This window comes from Apus apus, chromosome 16 (assembly GCF_020740795.1).
Source record: "Apus apus isolate bApuApu2 chromosome 16, bApuApu2.pri.cur, whole genome shotgun sequence".
NCBI lineage: Eukaryota > Metazoa > Chordata > Aves > Apodiformes > Apodidae > Apus > Apus apus.
In genome coordinates, this window is record NC_067297.1 from 8,824,882 (window position 1) to 8,847,102 (window position 22,221).

Here is a 22,221-nt window from a genome sequence, read left to right on the forward strand (position 1 = left end):
GCAGAGCAGGAAACTGCTGAGACCTTGCAAGTCTCAGCCTGGTATCTCTAACCAATGCATAGTCCTTTCTCTCCACTTATACAGTTGGCTTGTATTCATTTTGCTGGCATTCATGGGCTCATTTGGCATCACAGATCTTCCACAGTCATCTCTGTATCATGTTTTTAAAGCAATGCAACCAAAGTAAAACTCAGCCTTTAATTTGCTTTGTCTGCACCTAGAGACACTTCTTCAAAAGATGGAAGAATCACCTCTCTCAACATAACAGATCTGCTCAAGATAAAGAAAGCTGCTTAAATACCAAGTTTTCAATGCTCTGAAATATCTGCAGAAAATAGAAAAGCTGTCAGGTTTGCATTCTGGCCAACTCCAGAGAGCACCAAGAGGTCTTAAAATATGCTGTGAAGGTTCAGTGCGGGAAAGGTTTTGCAACATGTAAATGGATTACTGTGCTCAGCAGAAATGATCACTGAACCCAGAGGACCCATTACAAATATGAGAAGCTGGATTGAGTGGTGTTGACAAGATCAAGCTGATACTTCCTTAGGACAAAACTCTTCAGACCAGTGTCCAAAGTGGTGGCAGCTGCAGTGCCCCATACTCCTGGGACCTCACAGAGGTCAGGATGCTCAGTTAAACTCACTACTGCTGTGATCACATCAATGCTGGAAGTCCTAGCCCCTTGGCTCTGAGGGTAATTAAGTTAATTAATGCTATTCAGTGCATAATTGACAAAAAAAACCCTGAGCTAAATAAAATCTGAAGAGCACATCCACATCCTTAAAACAATACACGCATATCTCTGTGGGCATCTGGGGATTTTTAGCAACACCAGCAAAATTCAGATACAAAGAGCCTTCCCCCATCCCAGACAGGCCAAGGAGGTGTCATGAACAAAGCTGAAACAGTGACTGAATCTGCCTCCCACCTCTACTGCAAATGGGCAGCCTGACCTACATTTCAAGTATGTCTCAGCTACAAAAGCTTTTGCTCTGCTTCAGCCTGCAGAGAAGGGAAGCCTGGCAGCCTTTCAGCTCGACAATCTGGTTCAGCTGTTGTGGTACAGAACATGGTGTCCCCCCACCCCCATCAGCCACACAACTGTCAGGTTTGCTGTTTTTCAGATCCTTCCAGCAGAGGCCCTATCACTGCCTGACTCCCCAGGCACACGCAGCAGGCAGTCACTTAATACACCGAGCTACTCGTGCCCTCAAGTCACCTCTTACTGATGTTGAGCCTTTTAAAAGGGAAAAGGCCCAAAGTACCCAGGTTTTCTTCAGAACACACCATATAACTGATGTTCCCAACCTGCAATTTCAGCTCTGGAAACAGTGAATTTTAACCTCAGTCATGGGCTATCCCATGGACTGAACAGCTTGGTAGCAGGCTCAAAAGTCACTCTGCTGAACATGCCCTGGGCTTTCTGAGCACTGCCCTGGCCTGGCTCTCTTGAGGCCAGTTCACAGTGTCTTTGGACGCAAACTCCTTGGCTGCAAACATGGAGCCATCTGACCTCTGGATTTGCTTTCCTTTTATTCCCCCCATCCTTTGCCTCAAGCAAGTCCCTGGGATATACCCACCTCCATGAGCGTCTCCTCGGGCAACTCTGGTGCCTCAAAAGTAACAGCACCTTCCAGGTTGGCAGTGATGGGATCAGCAAGCGTGTACCGGAGACTTGAGGGGCCTTCCAGTGCGTCCCCACCAGTTCCCACTGCCAAGTGCCTGCCGGTGAATGAGCCTCCAGAACTGAGAGAGCTGGAAGACCCCACTGGGAAGAAAAATAGGCAAAGGAATTACTGAAGAGATTAACAGTAGTCCAGGTATTCCTTGCCCAGCAGAGGGGACAATCCTGTAGGATCCGGGATCCTGGCTTTGATAGGAGCCAGCAACAGGTACTTTGCAGGAAGATGCAAGGACTCTTGATGCAGAATCACCACACCCCAACATCAGCTCTTCAACAACTCAGCCAGACCAGCTAACGAGCTCAAGCAGATTCCAGAAAGCACCTTCCAGAAAGTCTGTCTTTTATGGAGACAATTCAGAAGCACTAGTTTTTTTTCTTTTTTGTCCAAACACTTTCTGAATCCTGCCCCAATATCTTGGGCTGATTTTTATCATACATCACCACAGCCAACCTTCCCATCACAGATTAGTGTGGTTTGAACCCTGGTTCCCTAGTCTTTACACTGTCATTGAATGAGCTCCTCTGGTAAGTGAGGTTTTTATTATGGTTCTAAAACCTCAACCACTTATATGCAAACCAGGAGGCCTTTCAATTACATGCCCTGAACTTCTGCTTCCCCCTCTTCACAAATAGGATGCTGGGCAGAAAGTGCTTTCAGCTGAGTCAAGATCCTAACCTCAGGATTCACAAGACCCTGTAAAAGTACAATGTCCAGCAGACAATTCCCTCACCATCATCTTTTGCCCTTCTTGACCACTGAATTCACCCTGAGAGCAGATTACACATAAAAGATGGACACTTCAAAAGGAGTTTCTGTCTCGGGGTATTCGTAATACATTCACCATTTCCAGAGGGTTCCATATCCCCTGACATGTTGCTGCAGAGGAATATATTCTGTCAGGGGGATGCAAGTACTAGCTACAATACTCTGCTAATTCTACCAAGGGGATTTTCTCCACTGTCACCGATCCTTTGGAGGGAGATGTTTCTCTTCCACCCTACCCTGCCTTCAAAAGGTTCAGCATAAAATGCACAACTGATCTGCAGAGAGGTAGTCTCCTCTCCTCCCAAAGCTCTATCCCTGCTGGCCGCTATGCTTCAAAGCTAAGTAGATCATTAAAGACCAGCAGAGTATTTCCAGATCTTTCAGAAAGGAAAGGACCAACACTATCACATTCTGGATACTCTGCAATTCCAAGAGGCTGTTTACTGAAATTGTTATGATGACTAATGAAAAGGCTCTGGCTTTGTATCCTGTCAAGTGGTCTTACTCATGGCTTGTTCCATGCACTTGAGGTGCAGATTTTCAGCTTTCAAAACACCCCTTTTCACCAGCAACTTTGTGCATTAAGTATAACAAAAGGAGTTATTGCACACACCTAATAAACAGAGCCTGTCAAGCAGCATTGCTTTGACTGCCTTCATCCAACACTGTGTACGTGCTGCAGGTTCACTATTCAACAGCCTTCTCTTCCACATGTCCCATCTGAGCTCCCGACTGTCTGGCAGACCCTTAAGGATCCAAATATCAACCCACTAAAAACTGGTGCTTGGATGTGCTTCCAGATTGCTATTATTCCCACAAAGGCAATACAGGAAGTCTGAATTCTCTATTCATAACATTTCAGTGGTAGATACAGGCTGCAGCCAGGACAGTAACCCCATTGTGTACAGGCCTGTCAGACACTCTGTAAGACTCCCGTGCCCTACAGAGCTTTCCTCTAAATAGATGAGAAAAAGAAAAGATTATGGTCCCAACTTTCCAGACAAACAAGGATGCAAGTGGTTTTAGTTAGGATGGAAATGCAAGCCATACCCAGGAATGGAGCCCATGAGCCCCCCATCCCAGTAAAGCAGCTTAATCATGGTTACATCCAAACCTTCCCTGCAGTAATTAAGAACAACACAGTCGACTACATTCAGATGAGGAACAGCCAAGACAAGAAAACCAAACAAGCCAAAAATGCACATGAAAGTGTCCAAATATTTTCTTAAACTGAACATAGACTCCAGCTCCCAGACACACTATCCCAGAAGGGCCAATTATCACAGCCTCAACTGTTGGCTGATGAGGCCAGAGCACTGGTGTCTTAAATGAAGTTATCTGTCAAGCAGGAATGCATTTCCCCATCTCCTACTTAAGCTGCTCAAAGTGCAAGTAATACCACTGATAATTTTGCATACAGAGCCATCCTGGCCCTTTCCTCACTGTACCTGTGCACTGAAAACTGTTGGGCATGGATGGTCAGGCCTGCCTTTCACAGCTCATCCAAAACCCATGGGGAAAACAACCAGAACACAACACAATCTTTGTGTTTCTTGACCTGTCAGCAACAGTGGGTCTATGAACAGCTGCAGCATTATTCCTGAAGCAGAGAGAAATGAAGTAAAAGAATAGTTTGCCTCTCTCTTCCGGTATTGGAAAATCACTGTATGGCATTAGTTCTTTTGCCAGTGAAAACAGTTACCAGCAGTAACGGGTTGGCAGGAGCCAGCATGAGGACCTCAAAGGCATTTAGACCAGCTGAGCTCTCTGGACTGTGCTCTGAGCAGCCCTTTGCCACCACCAGTGTTCAGCAGCAAGGAATTCAGCACATCGCTCTGCCCCCAGGCATTCCCACTGGAACAGGCAGGTAGGTATCAGCCCTTTACCTGAAAACATCCTGGTCCTCGTGGTCTGTGGGGGGGTTGTTCCACTGGGAGGGGATCCGACAGTGAAAACCACTGGGGACGGGCTGGCAGAGCCCCCAGCCCGGGCACCAGAGTGCAGGGTCCCTCCATAAGCACCTGAGGGAGCTGGGGAGACAGTTGAAAGGTGCAGACTGGCATTACAGGAAAGTTACTCTGAGCATGGTGTGCCTCGCCCAGCAGATTTATGTTCCTGCAGAGTCTCTTGGGACACAGTGGTTACCAGCACAGGCCAGCACTCGCTTTGGAGGCATCTCCCAAGGACACGACCAGGCCAGGCTGGCATGGACTACAGGCCAGGAGCCTGGGCAGCACCACGCATTGCTGCAGCTGTTCTCCCTCCTTGCTTCCCAGCCTGCAAGCCCAGGAAGACCCACCCTTGCAGAGCCATTCATATTCAAACCACCTGGCAGAAAGTCCCAATTCCACATTCTCACACTCAGAAGGGGCCAGAAGAGGAAGCCCTGCCTACAAAAATCACACCACTAGCCAGCAATTACACAGCAGGCGTAGCCAACCGACCTGCGAGCGTTCCACAAAAGAAAGCAAACAGCATTATCCTCCTCACACACAGCAGTCACTTCCTTTGCCAAAAGCCATCAGAAAGGCAGTTTCCCACTTGTAGAAGGCATGCAGACAAACTTCACCCCAGGCCAAATCAGGACATCCAGCCAGATCTGCCTGGCCTCCACACCTACCTGCAATTTCCATTGGCTTCTCGTTGTTCAAGCTGTCGTTGCTGCCAGCTTCAGAGATCTGTGCCCCAAAGGCTGCCTTCAGAAGCAGGTCAGTGAGCCTGCCTGTGCTCAGAGATCTAAAAACAGGACATACAACAACATACAACATGATGCAGAAAGTCATCAGGTGCAAGGTTCCAGGTCACTTTCACTCCAGTTTGTGCCAATGCTGGCCCACAACCCCTTGACACTACACAGCAAAGAGTTAGGAGCTGAAATAACCACTGGATCTATTCCCCCTTCAGCAGACCACCTGAAGCATCTCCAGCTACTTGTAGAAAGCATCAGACTATCATGACTGACTGCAGTAATGCACATACAGAGCACAGCATTACTCTAACACATTTTTTCTTTGATGGAAGATACAGAAAATAGGATCAAAGGACTCCTCCAGATCACTAGAGAAAGCGGCAATCTGCAGAGAGGTAGGTAAGAAAAGCTTAACACTAACACCTGAGTGACTTTGTATCCTGCAATGTTCATGGCAGTTAGTGTGTGACTTTCAAACAGATCTCTGGTCTGAAGAACAGTGCCCACTGTTTGATAGACAAGGAACACCCACCACTTCCTGTCATCCACGGCAGGCACAGGCTCAACAGAGAGCAGGGCACACATCTGCATCATTGCAGGGAGTCTGGTCTAATAACAAAATCCCTGATCCTCACTTGATGGAACTCCAGATACTAAACACAGTGGGAAGCTGCAGAAAATCTTTCATTTTATAAAATCTAGGCTATGGCATGTCCCTGTAGAGGAAGACTTTAAAAATCTGTATCAGATATGCTTGCAACCCAAGGGAGCTAGCAGTCTGCAGATGCTACTTTACAACATAAATGTTATCTGAGGCTTGACTATTGCCCCATCCAGCCTGCATTAGGGAACAAAGCACCACCACATAAAGGAGACTATAGCTCACCTGCCCTTGATCTCTTCCACAGGCCTCAGTCCCAAGCCAGCTTGCTGGCAGTGGAAATGACCCATCTCCTTCAGATCTGGCAACGTCTTGTTCCGTGTTGGAGTCATCATGACCCCCTGATGGGCCAAGAGGGTGAGGAGATTCTGGGAACTTGGGGTTTTGGGAAACTCAAATGGGGATACAGCCTAAGAAGAACAGAAAAAAACAGAGATCTGCCTTTAAAACACAGGAGGAAGGTTTCATTCACCCCCTGCTACCCATTTGTTTAATTAAAATTAAATTGTATGCTTAACAACCTGCCTGAAATAAGGAGGTAGAAATCCCACCCCATGCAGTTACTTGTCTCCAATCCCAGACTAAAATGAAAGGACAACAAACTGCTGAAAGTTTATAGCAGCCTAACACAGAGCAGAGAAAATGCTGTCAGGGTGCCAGCTTCTCATGGGACACCAGGGCTGTCACCCGCTTAACTGTCTGCAGTCACTGCTGAGGATTCCTATGGGACACAGTAGCTGGGAGCAAACCAGCCCAGATACTGCAGCTCACTAACGTGCTCTGCCTCGTTGGGCAGTTTAAAACCCTGGACTCTGCTCAGGCAGTGAACACTGCTGCCAAGTGAGATCTGTCCACCAAGAACTGGGACACTACCCCACTTCACACAGATCACTAAAAAGCCTTTGAGGAAAAGGAAACAAGTGGTGATAAATCCAGGTCACAAAACAAGTGGTGATAAATCCAGGTCAGGAAATAAGTGGTGATAAATCCAAGTCAGAGTTACCTGATCATACAGCAGTTCACCCCCAAATAACCTGACCAATCAAGCTGTGAGAAACCCAAAAGCAGACTCTCTGACATACCTTTGTAGGGGAGCCCATGATAGTTGGCAATGGGCTTCTCTGCATGAACTCTGAGAGCTTTGGAGAGGATCTGAGCTGCCGGCAGTGCTGCAAGCTATGAGCCTGCAGGGGCTGGCTGCCTGGGGCGAGACCGAGGTGAGCAACGAGAGGATCCGAGTGCTGCTTGGTTATCTTCTGCCTGCAGGAATGCAAATCTGACAGGTTGGGAGCGCTGTGGAGCCGGGAGCCCATCCCTCTTGGAGAGTGTTCGGGCACTGAGGAGCCTGGAGGGCACAGAGTGACAAATTGCATCATTTTCTGGTTCTAAAACAAAAAGCCAGCCTGATCCCAGAGTCCTCTGCTAAAACATCTACTGATCAAAACCTTCAGGATGGCTAAGGATGCAAGATAGCACTGCAGCCCTTACAGAGAAAGAGAACCTGACTGTCAGAGCTCAGCAGCAAGGAAGTTACACATCAAGCAGGGCACTTGGCAGAAAGGGACTTGAGGGTTTTGAGAAGCTTCACTCCATCCATTGAACTCATAGTCATAAATTCAAATTTCTGTGATACTGTCAGCACTGGAAGAATCTGGCTGATGGGATGTGGAGGGATCAACCCAGCTCCTGCCAGCACACAGAAATCCTGGCTGTCCAAGCATCAAAAGAAGCTGCTGAAGGAACATACCCCACCTTGAATGCTTCAAAACTATGGTTCTTAAACATAGGCATAACAAAGGAAGGTAAGGACCAACTTACCAGCCACAGGAATCCGGCTTCTCACTTCTGCTCCAAGAGAAGAGGGGATAACAGTCTGGCTGGGCTGCTCTGGGATTGTTCCAACTTTGAGGGAACACAATAAAAAAGGTTTATGCAGCATTAATTCTCAAGAGGCGAGAACACCACTAGTTACTTGTTATCTTCTCCACCTTCTCAGTCCAAGATGTGCAGTGAAAAGACCAACAACTCCAGTAAAAGCATGAAAAGCAGCTCTGTCTGGCATTAGTCTGGCCAGCTTTAGTCTGACTTTGCAGTGATAATAATTCAGAGGAATGGAACAGTAATATTCTGCATTTACCCACCAGAAACAGATGGAAGAAATACAGTACTGGAGACACTAGGGATATAGAATAGCTAGTTAAATCAGAGACTGCTCCTGTATAAAAACCAGCAATTGCTTTAGTTGCACACTGGGTTTTTTCTTAGCCCTCTTCCACTTGAATTGCTTCTTAGCATCCGGACCAGGCTACCAGATATTCAGGTCACTACTTTTCAGTTTGAACAGTGAAGCTGCAGCCCTTCCAAAACTGGTCAAAATTTTCCTCTGACAAAAACTGGCTCACCACAGCCCAAGCCAGTAAAAAGATACTTTGCACTTACAGAAGTCCTTCTCAGATGGCAGCAAAATGTCTGATGCAGACACCAAAATAAAGCTTGCCCTTCCTGGGGCCAATAGGTATTTTCCTCTCCATTTTACTAAGGCCAAAAAGCTTCTAAAATCTATTGACAAGGGCCATGGGAGAACACCATAATCTGAATTTTCTGTTACCTGGCAGCTACAGCTGGTCATAACCACCCCCTTTACAGGAAAAAGGCAGTTAATTTTATTAGGGCAGCAACAGGTCAGTTGACATCTTACCTTGTGGTGATGGCATAAATGGCTTGGCACCACCAAAGGAGGGCTTTCTACAGCTGGGCACAGAGCCATGCTCTCCAGGATAAGGAGGGGACGCACCAGTTTTAGGAAAACCAAGTGGACTTGTACTGCTAGACCTCCGGACTGTACCAGACCTTGTAGGAAACAACAGCAGCACACGTTACTCCAGATGCCAGTAAAGAAGAGTAAAAAGAACAGTATCACCACACACACACAGAAGAGGAGCTGCATGACTGTTGACCCTGGATCAAAATCCCACTGGTTCTAGGACTACATCAATACAGATAAAGGTGATAATCCTTGTTCTCATGAGTGTCAATCCAAACAACATTGTGCAAAATAAACAAAAAGAACAAAACCTATGTCAGGTTAGCTCTAAGCAGGACAGCCTGTTATTTATCAGAAGGCACTTTTTGTCTATCATGAACAAGACATGAGTTTCATATCTTGCCACGTCCAAGGTGTTAATTTTAGGCAGTGTCTTCAGAATGCCATAAGAGGGCTTTATTCAAGTGTCCCTCCTGTGGTGAGCCACTTGCCCTTTTGCCAGAGCAGCTGTGTGGGTAGAGAGCTCTGTGAGTGCACAGTGTGTGCCAGGGGGTCGAGCTGTGCCCAAGGCACCGCTCTGCCACAGAGCCTTGACTCAAATCAGAAGCTACAGAGCAAAACAGCACAGTGTGTGGCTGCCAGATCTGAAACAGATCAGTACTACCCAGAGGATTTCTTTCTGGGCTGGATAGTCAGAATTGCCTGAACTCTAAACTCCTTTAACTCCTCCTGAAGCCTCACCTTAGGGATTTAAAATTAATTTGTGCAGCCCACACATGCAGGAACTTTGAGTATTACCCAGCTGCTAAAATGAAACAAGAGATGAAACTAGACTAGCAGGAAAATGAGTACAACCACACCAGCACTCTGGAGAGAGATAAGGGTTACTGTATATTAATTATCAATATTTTAATGTTTTCACCACTTGTTAAGAACACACAACCTAAATTCTATGCACTGAAATGCCACTCTGCCTCTGCAGACTCCTTCACCAAGATTCCTCTTACACTCCTGTATGAGAAAACAGCCTTTCCATCAAATCCTTCATGCTACTCTCAATTTGGAAACACCTTTTCCCTTGTTAATAGAATATTAGTCTCAGCCAGTACCACAGGTGGTTTTCTGGACAAGAAGCAATGAATATGCTGGAAAAACCTCTCTGTGCTCAAGCAACTGAAAGATGCTCTCACCAAGGTAATCTGCCTGCTCCCCCAGTGACACTGCATTAAGCTGTCCATAGATATCTGAACAGATGGCATGAAGGGTTTCACTGGTGCAAGCAGGGCTAGCTACATTACCCAGGAATGGAAAAGTCATCCTGATGAAGTGCCAGTACATCTACTCAACAAGACTATGTCACATTTCAAAAAATAAGGAAATAAATAAAAGTCTATTGCAGTAGTTGAGATATAAGAATCTGATCTGCCATCTCCTCCCTCTTTTTCAGTATGTTACCACATTTCTCAGCAAAATGAATCCACACTATATTTACATGCTTGGAAAAGAGGAAATCCTTTGAAATTTTAACCTAAAAATCATCTCTCTTCAGGTTTCTCTAGGTTTAGAAGCCTAATGCTTAAGTGCCTGGCCCTGATGCAAAAAGGACACGGACCCCTGGGAAGGTGGAAAGATAGGTAGGTGTTCTGAGTCAGAGAGTATTGCTCTCCCATGTTTTTAATTCCCCAGAATATAAGCCATCCAGAAGGCTGAACACTATCTATCAGGAACTTGCAGAAAAAAACACCAGCTGACTGCTGCTGCTGAAAGATGTGGAATGTCAAATGCCACCCGACAAGACACGGGATAAGCAAGCAAGCAGACAAGCTGGACAGGTGATGTGGCCAGAAGTACACACACATAATTATCACCACAGCAGCAACACATCTACCCACAAACAAGCTTGCTTGCACAGGCACACACCAGCCAGTCAGATGATACTGGTCAATTTTTCATAAACAAAAGCACATGTCAAAGTTTGTAATCAAACTTTGATTGTCGTGGCAAACACGACAAGACACTTGGCTGCAATGGCCTATTTGATACACCTGATGGAAAAGTGGAACCACATACTAAATGCTTGATGAAGTTTTCTCCTTCCATTCCTGAAGGGTGTCTACTGAATTTGCTGATTAGAGGAAGTGATGCTGAGAGATAAATATGCCTTCCTGGGGCAGAAAAAAACATGACGCCAGACATTTTGAGAAGGTGCTAAAAGCAGAGTGTGAATCATCTGATTGCATCCATTCCTCGAGTTCCTCTGCAGGGACGATGCTAATCTCATCATTACACAGGGGTGACTAAAAGCAGCCAAACGTGACAGCTTGATCCCCAACTGGTAGCTGCAGGCTCTGAACCTGAGCTCAGCAGCCTGTCACCAGGTCTGAGGTAGGCACACCACGTTCAGGTGCATCTTCTGCACCTTCTCCAGAGCTCTCACTTTATACATCGTACGGATAACCAGGACTCATCTGTGAGTTTCAACACTGACAAGGTCACAAGTTTTGCTGTAAAAAATACAAGGCATGTAGGATACAGGAAGGAGCTTACCACAAAACCTGCCACACACTCAAGTAAGAGGACATACATAAAATACTACTAAAGTAACACCGACACAAAACAATGTCTCTGCTGGCCCCTGATTAACACCAACATAATGTGTCTCTACTTCTGGGTCCACTCTGAGTAAGCCATATCCTAAGTTAGGCTGGTTGAAGCCTGAACTTAGCCTGACACAGGTATTACCCCACTTCTGAAATCTAAATGTTAACTAATCCAGATACCAAAGCAACTCATAAAAAAAAAAAAAAAGACGACACCTCAGACATTTCTGTTTGAATGCCCCTGCTGGATAAACTCTAAGATCCTCTATGTGTCTCCTTCCAACCAGTCTACGACCTGGGTTGCCTCTGTCAACCCAGATTTCAAACTTGTAAGAACCAGAAACCATACATGAGAATAAGGAGAAGTCCAGTGTGTTTTGGATGTACAAGATATTGCCATGGAACTCAGGTCAGCTGTAAGGCAGAAGGCTGGCATCCAGGTCTTCTGATGGCCTTCAGGAAACATGCTCTGCCTCATAAATTGCTCATCAGCCCTAGCTGCACAACCACATTAATATGCTATTGGTGTCAGACACGTCATCTATGGTGTGACTACCTACAGGAACCAATTAAGGTACAGACAGGTACGTTTTGCAGTCCTGTCTATTTTAGCTGTTTATTTCAGCTTTTTCCTTTTATAAAAGCATCTGCTAGATGGATGGCTCTCTCTGCTTGGACATCCAATCCTCAGCTGGCATGGGAAAAGCTGTCAGACTTCAAGGAGCTCAGCCTGCACTGAAAATTTGTGGAAGCAACCTCATATTCATACACACCCCAACATTTACAGTACATGCTAACAAATACATCTTAACACCACTACAAAAATAGCCCCAAAACTATGTTACCACGTATCCCGCACTACGTTGGCTCCCTATAGCAAGGGGGAGAGCCCATCACACAGGGAAGTTTTTAAGTTACAAACTGTAGAGGAGTTTGTCTTACAACCCCCAAGCTGTTATTTGAGAGCCCCTGCACTCATGTAGCCCCCTCCCCAGCCCCAGCACTTACCGTGGAGAGGTGTATTGGTTGGGAGACTGCAGGTTCTGCTCAATCCGCCGGTAGTTATGGATTTGTGTTGGGACTGGGATGGGCACAGAGTGTCCGTACTTGCTGCTCGAGAACTGACCTGGCCGGCTGTTAAGAGACACAAAGAAAGGCTCTGGTGAGGGCTGGGCCTTCAGGCAGGTAATTGGAGGTTTTATCTTTGTAAAGCAACTACACACAGGGAGTGTCCCCTCGGCTGCTCGCGGGTTGTGGGTTTATAATGGGAGGCAGTTCAAAGTCATCCCAAAGGGAAGTGGCACCACACACCTGCAGACAGGCACCTTTCTTCCAGCACAATTCCCACCCACGGACTTAAGTTAAAACATACACCCAAGCACACCACTCCCTCCAGGAAAACTGGAGCCCTGCTATTTCAGGCCACAGCTAGCCTAGTTTCCAGCAGCTCAGACCCACAGCCAAAGAGCACATCATTGAACAGGGCTAAACATTCGTGACTCACAAAGGACAGGAGCAAAGATTTTGCTGCCAAGAGCTACTTGCAACTCATGCAGAGGCACTGCTGGACCAATGGCACCTCCATGAAAGTCTCAGCACGCCACGAAGAGTATGAACTTGTGGTGACTATCAGAGTATTTGTAAATTAACTACAGGGTGGAGAAAGCAACTCGGCAGAGAATACATTTGGGTGACAGGAGTTGGTATCTACCCATCAAGGTCAGCTAGAACATGACACACACAAAATGGTACAGAGACATTCTGCAAACTTCAGACTTCTTTCTAGCTCCATCCAAACAGGCGAATCAGCTCACATTTGTTCCCCCAGGTGACATTTTCCCCTGCTGCTCTTAGCCTGTACACCACGCTACACACAAACCCTGCAAACACCACATTTAACTAAGTAGTTGTCTAAAGTCTTTTCCCAAAGGCTCCAGAATCCCAGGATTAATTGCCATGGCAAGGCTATTTGCAACTGCCAACATCAATTGCAGGGATGTTGCACAATTACAGAAAGACGTTATTGGTAATGAAGGCTTCTGCAGTCTTTCTTGTCAATCACAGACACACGCCTGGGTCTGCCCCTGGGAAGTAGGAAGCATCACTTCTCGGGTGGAACACTCAGAGAGGAAGTGTTTTACTTAAGATGAAAGGAGATATTTAATTCAACAAGAACGTACATGCATGCATAGGGGAAGAAAGAAAGGTTGTGTCCTATTTGGCAAATCATCCCATTATCAGAATTTCTTTTCTGCGGAAGATCAGTAGTCCTCTGTGGTTTACAGTGACAGTGTTGAACAAAGCTGATCTGCAGGAATGTGGCTGCAGATCTCCACACTGTGCACATGAAGATGCTCCTCAGTCACAAGAGAGCCAAATAACCAGAACAGATATTTCATCAAGGCTGAAAGATCAAAATGTGATTCCAATTTCTTTTCTCCTCTCTCAACGTGTCTACTAATTTTTCAAGTTCTATATATTCCTCCTTATTTCTTACACCAAGAGAACAGACTTTTAATCTCATGCCTGTCTCTAAAACACAGCATGGAAACGTTGATTCTTCACTGTCATACCGTTAAAGAAAGGCATTCAAGGCTTCTGACTGCTCAGTGGAAGAGTGAGGCTTTGGTGCCTGTGTCTTCCATCAGTGTAAGAGATGGAGTTAGACAAACAAAGCCAACAGAGCTTTAATCAAGGAATCTGATGGTTAATGTCCAGCTTTACACGTGTCCCGATTTTCAACGTAATTTTCAAACACTATCTCTTCCATCTGGCCAAAACCCTTTGGTGGAAAAGAAGTTCTCAGGTGAAATGATGGCCCCTCTCTCCAAGAGTCAGTACAAGTCTTTATGGGAGACAAGTTTCTCCACAAGGTGCAAGTTGCAAAAGCAAGTATCCAAAAGAGGTGACATATACTAAACCTGTTGGCATCAAGCCTTAAAGACTACAATTCACCATAAATTTGCAAAGATCAAGAGATAAAGCTGGGTCAGGAAGTTTAACTATTTGGCAATACTTAAAAAGCTCTTTGAAAATGGCATTAAATCCATTGCTGTGGGATACATTCAAGGAAGTACTTTTCATTAACTCATTAAGCATTTCAACAAGGAAGTTTTTTTAAAAAAGCCAACTGTCAGCATATTTTAATTCTACTCTTATTTAATTAAGAACAAGGAGAGCTGCTCGAGAGCATCCTGTGACATCCTGAGGAAAGCCCACTGCTGGCCACTCTAAAATAGCCTTTGCTTTCTGTCCTAGTTGGACTGCATCCAGCATTGCTTGCTAGCCTAGAGCCATACGTGAAAGGGAGAACTGCTGCGTCCCAGTAAGCAAACAGAGAGAAAACTAGGAGTTCTCTGCACCAGTGAAGCCAAGTACTGAACTAATGGGCCTCATGACAACTCCAGTGAAGGGCACCAAACCCCAGGTTATCAGTAAGGGCATACCCAGGTGGCACAAGTTCAAAGCACTTTTGGGGACAGATCAAAGAGCATGCTTTACACTCTGGACTCAGACCGACTGCTCCGATCTTTCACTACTCATATCTTATTCCCCATCCTGGACAGGGAAGGAAGTAATTTTTCAGTGTTTCTTCAAAGCAGATAGAAAAGGGGGAAGTAGCACCTGCCCCACAGAAGCTGCTGGGAATGAGTAGGAAAGACAGTGAGAGCAGAAACATGTTTAGATCATAGCCACTGGCATTGACTTGCCACCTTGTGATCCAGTAGAGTACAATGAGGCCTGTTTGGTGAAGAAAGTGTTGAAACAGCATTTGTAGTCAACTTCCATGAATTTCCACTCACTGCTGTCCAGAAACCAGGCCAAATCCTTTAACACTGATCTCCAGAATGCAATAGAATCAGTTAAGGAATAAGCTGTTAAAAAGCTTAGCAGGCAATGGCATAAGAAGCCTCATGCAATTGAACTCCACACTCTGGTACATGCCTGCCAATTAATCTGATCATGTCAGAAAGGCTCTGAGCTGTACCCTTCTCCATTAAATGTGTGTGCTTTGAGGCTATGTTTGTCATCTTCTAGCCTCTGTTTATGTGACAAGTGTGTTCTACACAGCCTGGGACTACACTGCTTTCTTAAGAAAGATTTCAGGGTCATCCATCTCCCACTGTGAAACCCTATTCAATTCTCCTCTCTCCCAACACATGCCATGTTGACAGAATAGAAGATGAAAGCTGTCTCGCTTCCCCAGGAGGCGAGAATGAGATTGGATGCAACCACCACCAGATCCCTGTAAGCTTCAAGCTCTAGTGTCAATGGAATTGCCTTCCACAATTAACATCTTCTGAACATAACTGAGTCTGCAGGCACTGGTGGAGCTGGGCAGCTGGTGCTGTTGTGTGTAGGCAGCTGTCACCTACAGCATTTCTAAACACTAAAGCTGAGTTTATAGCAAGTGGTTTAGTTGGAACTGAACCTAGCACACCTGTTTGCACTTGTTACTCCTACTCCTCCATCACTAAACAAGGCCCATACAGCAGCACTGCTTTATACAGGCTGTGCAAGGACATGTTTGTAGCTTTAAGCTAAATACAAACAACTAAGTAGGTCCAGATCTGTCCTTCAACAGCAAGGGGAGAAGAGCAACTCCTCCACATTTGCCCTCCTATCCCCTCCCCAGTAATTCAAGCCTACAAGAGCTGCAGCTTTGGCTGAAGTGGTGTGCTCTAATTCATGGCATGAATTTAGGAACATGGGTCTTTAGCTGGAATACTTGCTGCCTCTGCAGGCTGAGCAGACAACAAATGAGTAGCACATACAAGCCAGGGGAGTACATTTACTTTCTTGTTTGAGAATAATTCCTGGCCCCGAGGCAACAGAGTTAATTCCAGCTCTACTGTGTTCCCTCCTAGCCCCTCCTGAGGGCCAAACGAGGGAGAGACAGGCTCTGTAGCTGGGACTGATCAGTGTCTGAGGCTGGGGACTTTCTCCTGGGTGTTTCATACTACTCTTTAATGAGAGTGGAGATAGGGATCTTGCCCATTGCACCAACATCTGTAAAATCCCCTCCTGGAAGTCAATAGGTGTTCGATTAATCAATGTTGCATACTCACCACTGAACAGTCTCTCACCTGGATGGGCTAGGAGAACTGCTATATGGGGGTGAAGGAGATGGAGTCCTTCCCTGGCTTTCCAAGCCTGCTGAAGTCACCAGAGAACTCCTGAAGAATGATTGAAAGAACTCAGCTGTTAGAGCCTGGGACCCAACCCTGCTCCCCCCCTACAAAGCACAGCAACAGAGCTGTGTCTGCCCAGCACCCTCTGTTAAGTCTAGTCACAGGAGCCCTGGGGACTGTCATGCTGCCCCACAAATGCTCTCTGGTATTCAGGTGCCACATGCTGATGGTCAAACTGAAAACAGTCAGAACTGGGCAGGTGACAGTCATCCCTGAAACAAAAGTTGACTCAGCAACTGCTTCTCTCCCACCCACCAGAACCCACAAGTCTCTAACACAGCACGCTACAGTGGCTAAACAATTTCAGTTGCCTTGGTGCTCTTACCCACTGTACATCAGACTGTCTTGGATTGGCTTCCCTCCTGCAGCCTCTGCAGTTAAATCACCTGAGAAACAAGGAAGTATGAAAACACATTAATTCAATATAACAATCTTTATATATTCAGAAAAAATGAGATTTTGGGGTAGAATTTCCTGCTTCTCCAAGACGTGCTGAGTTGCTTCTGAAGTCAGCATTTTGCCAAACACATGTGGGCTGAAGCTGCTGATCCTTATACCCTGAAGTTCTGGAAAATTTAGGCTGAAAGGGAGCCCTTTTGGAAGGGGAGCAAAACCTGGCAAAATCACTTGGGGCAACAGGTATATATGCCCATTTGGTGCAAGCAATTAGCTGCTTTGGACTTGATGTTGAGAGAAACTGAAGACAGGATGACATGGGAAGGCCTTCTGTGAGAGTGAGACATTTCTGTGAGCCTACTTATCTTCTTTCAAGTTGGCTTTGGAGGTTCAAACTCTTATTGAGCTCTCCAAGTAACCTTTACTCTCAAATCCTGTCTTTGAAGGTAATTACAATATATCTTATGGAATTAGCCAGTGAGACAGATGTCTCCTCCAGCTTGAGAATAAAAGCATTCCTGTTTTTCAGTCAAAACAGACAAGTTTACATTACTCCTACTTTCTAGTAAGTATCCTTAACATCCACATCCCCCTCTGCAATTTCAGAAACAAGCTTACTTGAGAGCTGTGCTGGGACCATAACGAAGTCCTCTGTGTAAGAGGACGAGTTCTTACTGCTGCTTCCAGAAGAGTCCTTAGATCCATGCAGAAAGCCAGGTGAATCCTGGGTAGGAGATGCCAGCGTCTTCTCCTGCAGCTGCTGCTGCATCTCTCCAAGGGACTGCTGATTCAAGAAGAAAACAAACACTGGCTTCAGCACAGCTACTTCACCATTCTGCTCAATCCTTTGAACTGAGCTGTACAAGGCTACAAAGAACGTTTTGCTGAGAAACCAGGACTGACAGTTTGCCAGTAGCAGCTGTTTAATTTACTGAAAAGGAACAGCCTTGTATGTCTGTGTCGAAACAGCACATCTTCTGTTACACAAAACATACTACCAGCATGTCTGATGTTCTCCAGATAAGAATCCACTTGAAGTATTGCATCCTTCTGCTAAGGCTTTCTGGATTAACTAAGCATTTGCTACCAAAGCAATTTAGTATAGCCATGAAATAGAGCAGAGCCTTCAGAGGTGCTTTTGGTTGCTCTTTCAGGCTATTTGTTTTATTTGTTTTTAAACACTACACATGAGGTCTCTACTCATGCTTTTATATTAAGAGGCACTCAGGAACACATAACACAAGTGCCCATGCACTTTTGGTACAATCTTGTTTTGCTGTAGTGCTGATAAGGAGTCAGAGAAAGGTCTTAAGGAGACTAAGCTTTTAATAGATGAACATCTCGCAGCCATCTGAGGCAGGACAGACCCTAAGAAATCCCACTTTTCCTCTCCCTTCATCCAAATGACAGATAGCCCCAGAATTCTCATGTTTTACAAGCAGATGGAGGAGGCTGGATGGCTTAAGAAAGCTTTAAGGCAGCAGAACTGCCCACCGAGCAAATGACAGTCTTTATCCTAATCCATTTTTAGGCTGAAAAATACTTAAATCAGCTTTCACCTGGGCCCTATTTAGACCTTGTTCACCCTTCAGAGACTCTTCGGCTGTACCAGTGGGGACCCTCTCACTGTACACACAGTACATACCAGCAGAAGAAATTTTCCAGCTGTCAAAGGCTGTCCCTCTTCCACCCAACCTGCTTGTTGGGTTGCCACGCAGACATAGCATTTTTCAGATGCCAAGCCAGCACATCTCCACCAGCAAAGCTTCCAAATAGAGAGCAGGATCAGTGCAGCAAACTTCCAACAGGAGACCTGCCTGAGTCTGGCAGTAGGTCTGTACCAACCCTGAACTTCCCAACTGGGAAAGCTCAGGGGAGAGAGCTTGTTTTTCACACCATCTGCCCATTCCTGGAGTTTTATGGTCAGAAGGGCTGCTGCCAAAACCTCCCCCACCTTGAGCTGCAAGGGGGAAGAAGCCTTTTATGCAACACAATTATGCAACATGCAGAGAGAAGCCCTCTCCTCTCTGCTCAGCCTACATCAAGAGCATCTACAGCAACTCCAGATAGTGCCCCTCCATCTTTCCCACACCAGGCTATCACTGCAGATGCAAACTCTTCCACAAATATACAAAGATTCAGCCATGTTACTCCTTGAAGGAGGTTGAAAAGCTCTGGCCCAGGGAAATTCAGAGAACAAAGTAAAAAAGCATCAATTTCAGGGAGAAGAAAATTCATTCCTTTTCTCTTCCCCTACCCAACACAACAGCAACATTCCTGAGTTCAAAGTCAAAAGGTAACTTTCACCAAGAGGCTCCTAAAACAAGCTTTCAGTTCAGCAAGCTGGAGGAATGTCACTTTACTGGTCAATTAATATTCTGCCCTCCAGAAAAGTTTTCATCATTGCAGGTACCCAGGGAGAAAACTGTCAGTTCAGATCATCTCTCACAAGACCATTGGACTGTGGCAGGTCTGGTCTGAGCAAACAGCTTTGCTGAATGTCCCTCTGTGGTGCCTGGGAGTGCTGGTCAGAAAGGAGGAAAGTCACCTTATGAAGGAGGGTGGATCCACTGCCAACCTACAGAGACTTTTCTTGAAAACAAGAGAACTTGCAGCCAAGTAAGCAGTGCTATACCCTGAATTAGTAACTGTTCCAAGGAGCTTCCCATCTCTGCCAAGACAAGCTAGTGTCATTAATACCAACTTCTTTCATAAAGGCTTTCCACATAACAAGCAAAGGCAAACTGAAGTAGTTCTTGTGGAAAGAGACAACTTTCAGGATCCAAACTCTAAACAGATTGGAGAAGACACTGAACCAAATCCAGGCAGAATGAAAGCATTCAGTGACTTGCACCAGAAGACAGCAAAAGCAGGGAGACCATTCACACCAGCAGCGCATCCTCTGAGCTGTACTTACGGGAGGTGATGCCAGGTGGGAAGTAGAAGAGCTGCTGGAGGAACTACCGGAGCCTGAACTGGGATAAGAAGGCATTGGCACAGAAGCAGCTAAAAACAGCCAAAGACAAAATGAAAAGAAGTTGTCAAACTAAGATCAATCAATAATAAAAGGTCTTTATCATCTTTTCCCCGTGAGGTTTTCCTCATTTACCATCATGTACCTCATGTATCAGATGCAGCCAATTAAAAGAGAACAAAAGAAAAATTAGCATTCAATTCAGTGACATGATTCCCATCCATCCACTCCTCTGTGCACTACTTCAGTTATAACTCTTGGGGTGGAAGGTCTCAAGAACATCTGACCTAGGTCAGATGTCTACTTGACAGCTGACCTGCACAGGTAGCAAGATGGTTCCTGCAATAAAGAGCTTCAAAAGCATCTTTGGGGAAAGATAAACAGAGAAGCGGACTGCGTTACTCATGACAGTGGCAGAGGTGAGAAGCTAGACCATGCCCCTGTATTTTTTTTCTTCGTCAGACCTCGTGGCTTAGCACACACACACCAGATGCTGGAAGGTCTGTGCTAAGTCAGACACACACCTACTCAAGTCCTGCTTGCTTGCTGCCCTAAGAGTCACTTGGGCATCCCAGGACACACACTAACACCTCCCCCCACAAAGGAAATAGTTTATTGCTTCCTATAACTCAACACGTTCTCCCTCTGTCACTTCTGCAAAGCCTTAAAAAGGCTTTATTTATTCTCTTTGTACAGAAACTGCTCCACACCACTGGCTGCTCTTGCATCCCTTACTTTTATTCTTCATTGTTCAGTATCAGAACTGCCCATTCTATTCACTTAATTGTTGAACTGGCTTTTGGAACCCTCACAGAGGCATAAAGCTCACACTGAAAGGGCTATTAGAATTTACTTTCAGCCAGAAAATATAATTAAACCCTTACAGGGAAAAAAAAAAAATCACTCCAATGACTTACACCAGTAAGGTTCACTAAATAACTTGAGAGCTCAGCTCAGGGGGGAGACAAGTCAAATGTAACACCCGCTTTTCAACAGACTTTGAAGTATTTAGTGGTTCAAATTCCCCAGTCAACCTGCACAAGACTGAACAGTGCAGAAGAGTCCAAACATCCCTACTTCAAGGCAGCTTGGAGTCAGCTTTTACTTTGCAACCATTCTGGTATTTGAATGATTTAAGACAGAAATCAGAGGCAACGCTTAGATGACGAGAGGAGCACTTTGCTTCTCTTCCATTGTGCTGGCAAAGAATTAGCACCTTCTCTCAGATTTCTGCCTTTACAGGACCTGTGCTAGTGACTCTGTACTTCATGCAAGGAGAGTTAATAACACCTAAGAGAAGAACGTTTCTGTTTGACGCAAAGTTGCCTCTGTCATTAATCACATTAAATGCCACAAAGTAACTTACTATTCAATTAGCTCGAAAAATAAAAGTGCATCTCTCTGCAATTAACTGTTGAAACAGTGTTCTAATGATAAAAGAATGGAAAAATTCTCCTTTTAATAAAAAGCTTTAAGACATCTTTCCATGTAGCCTATCAAAGAAGGTTCAAGGACGACTGGACCAGTGGCTCCCAGCTCAAAGACAGTACAGTAACTTAGAGTTATAACAAGATCCAACAATAGGAAAATGAAGCCAAAGAAGTGTAGACTTAAAATACACATTTTAACATAAGAAATCAACCACTGCAACAGCTTAACCAGGGTCACAGTGATCTCCTCCACCCTTTGCTAACAACAAAAATCAAATGTTTTTCTAAAGAGGTTAAGTTATACTGCAAATAGAGATTGATTCATGAGTCCCAGGGGCAGTGCAATAGGAAGCCAGAGCTGAGTGACACTCAGTGCAGGTTCCTTCCCCTCCTCTGTTGGGCCATACTGCCTGTGCTCACTCTGCCAGCTTTTGGATGGTTAGATCCATCAAGAAATAAGCCTCTCAAAGCTTTGGAAAGACTACTACACATATTCAACACTTGATTTTGTGTCTGGGATGGACCGTGCTGTTAAAAAGTGCTGTCCTGGCTCTGGAAAAGGAACAGGGATGGCAGTGCCCTGACAATTGCTATCCTGGGAGGTCAGCCAGGGACTTGGCACAGAGTTACACTGCCTGCACCCCATGTCCTCCTCCAGCACAGCTGGTGCCCACTCCCCACACTCAGGGAACACACACAGAGGTCTGAGAACTTGCTTGTAAAATGGAGAGCTCTGTCCTGCCTATACTACACTGCCTTTGATCTCCATCTTCCCACAGAGCCTGCAGAGCAATCCCTACTACCTTTCCTATGTATTTAATACCAGAAGTCTAGAGAGGTGCTACAGAACAATTCACCCCTGTACAGAGAGACCTTTCTACTATAGAAAGGTGCTTCTAAGAAGAGGCAAGTGATTTCTGAACTGTACCCACATGTGCCTGCTGCAAGACTTGCATCACTGTTCATTTTTACTGGCATTAGTATTTTTGTTAGAGTAACTTCAGTTCTCTCTCAAGGTCCCCTCCACTCTATTTTGATTCTGTGTTTATTATTGATTTTTAACCT

General features: G+C 45.5%; 1 protein-coding gene across 6 annotated transcripts in view; it reads right to left on the reverse strand.

The window, feature by feature from the left end:
• ULK1 (unc-51 like autophagy activating kinase 1) overlaps positions 1 to 22,221 on the reverse strand; it is a 96,833-nt gene that overhangs the window by 8,288 nt on the left and 66,324 nt on the right. For 4 of the 6 annotated variants that reach the window (XM_051633777.1, XM_051633776.1, XM_051633773.1 and 1 more), the window contains 12 exons: positions 19,670 to 19,758; positions 17,371 to 17,536; positions 16,682 to 16,742; positions 16,252 to 16,341; positions 12,173 to 12,298; positions 8,499 to 8,650; positions 7,619 to 7,702; positions 6,883 to 7,145; positions 6,026 to 6,210; positions 5,071 to 5,186; positions 4,337 to 4,480; positions 1,581 to 1,768 (listed from right to left, as the gene is read on the reverse strand). In XM_051633777.1, the coding sequence (XP_051489737.1) occupies positions 1,581 to 1,768; positions 4,337 to 4,480; positions 5,071 to 5,186; positions 6,026 to 6,210; positions 6,883 to 7,145; positions 7,619 to 7,702; positions 8,499 to 8,650; positions 12,173 to 12,298; positions 16,252 to 16,341; positions 16,682 to 16,742; positions 17,371 to 17,536; positions 19,670 to 19,758 (1,664 nt within the window). The remainder of the gene's footprint in view (positions 1 to 1,580; positions 1,769 to 4,336; positions 4,481 to 5,070; positions 5,187 to 6,025; positions 6,211 to 6,882; positions 7,146 to 7,618; positions 7,703 to 8,498; positions 8,651 to 12,172; positions 12,299 to 16,251; positions 16,342 to 16,681; positions 16,743 to 17,370; positions 17,537 to 19,669; positions 19,759 to 22,221) is intronic. The other 2 variants (XM_051633774.1, XM_051633778.1) reach the window with 2 other exon arrangements.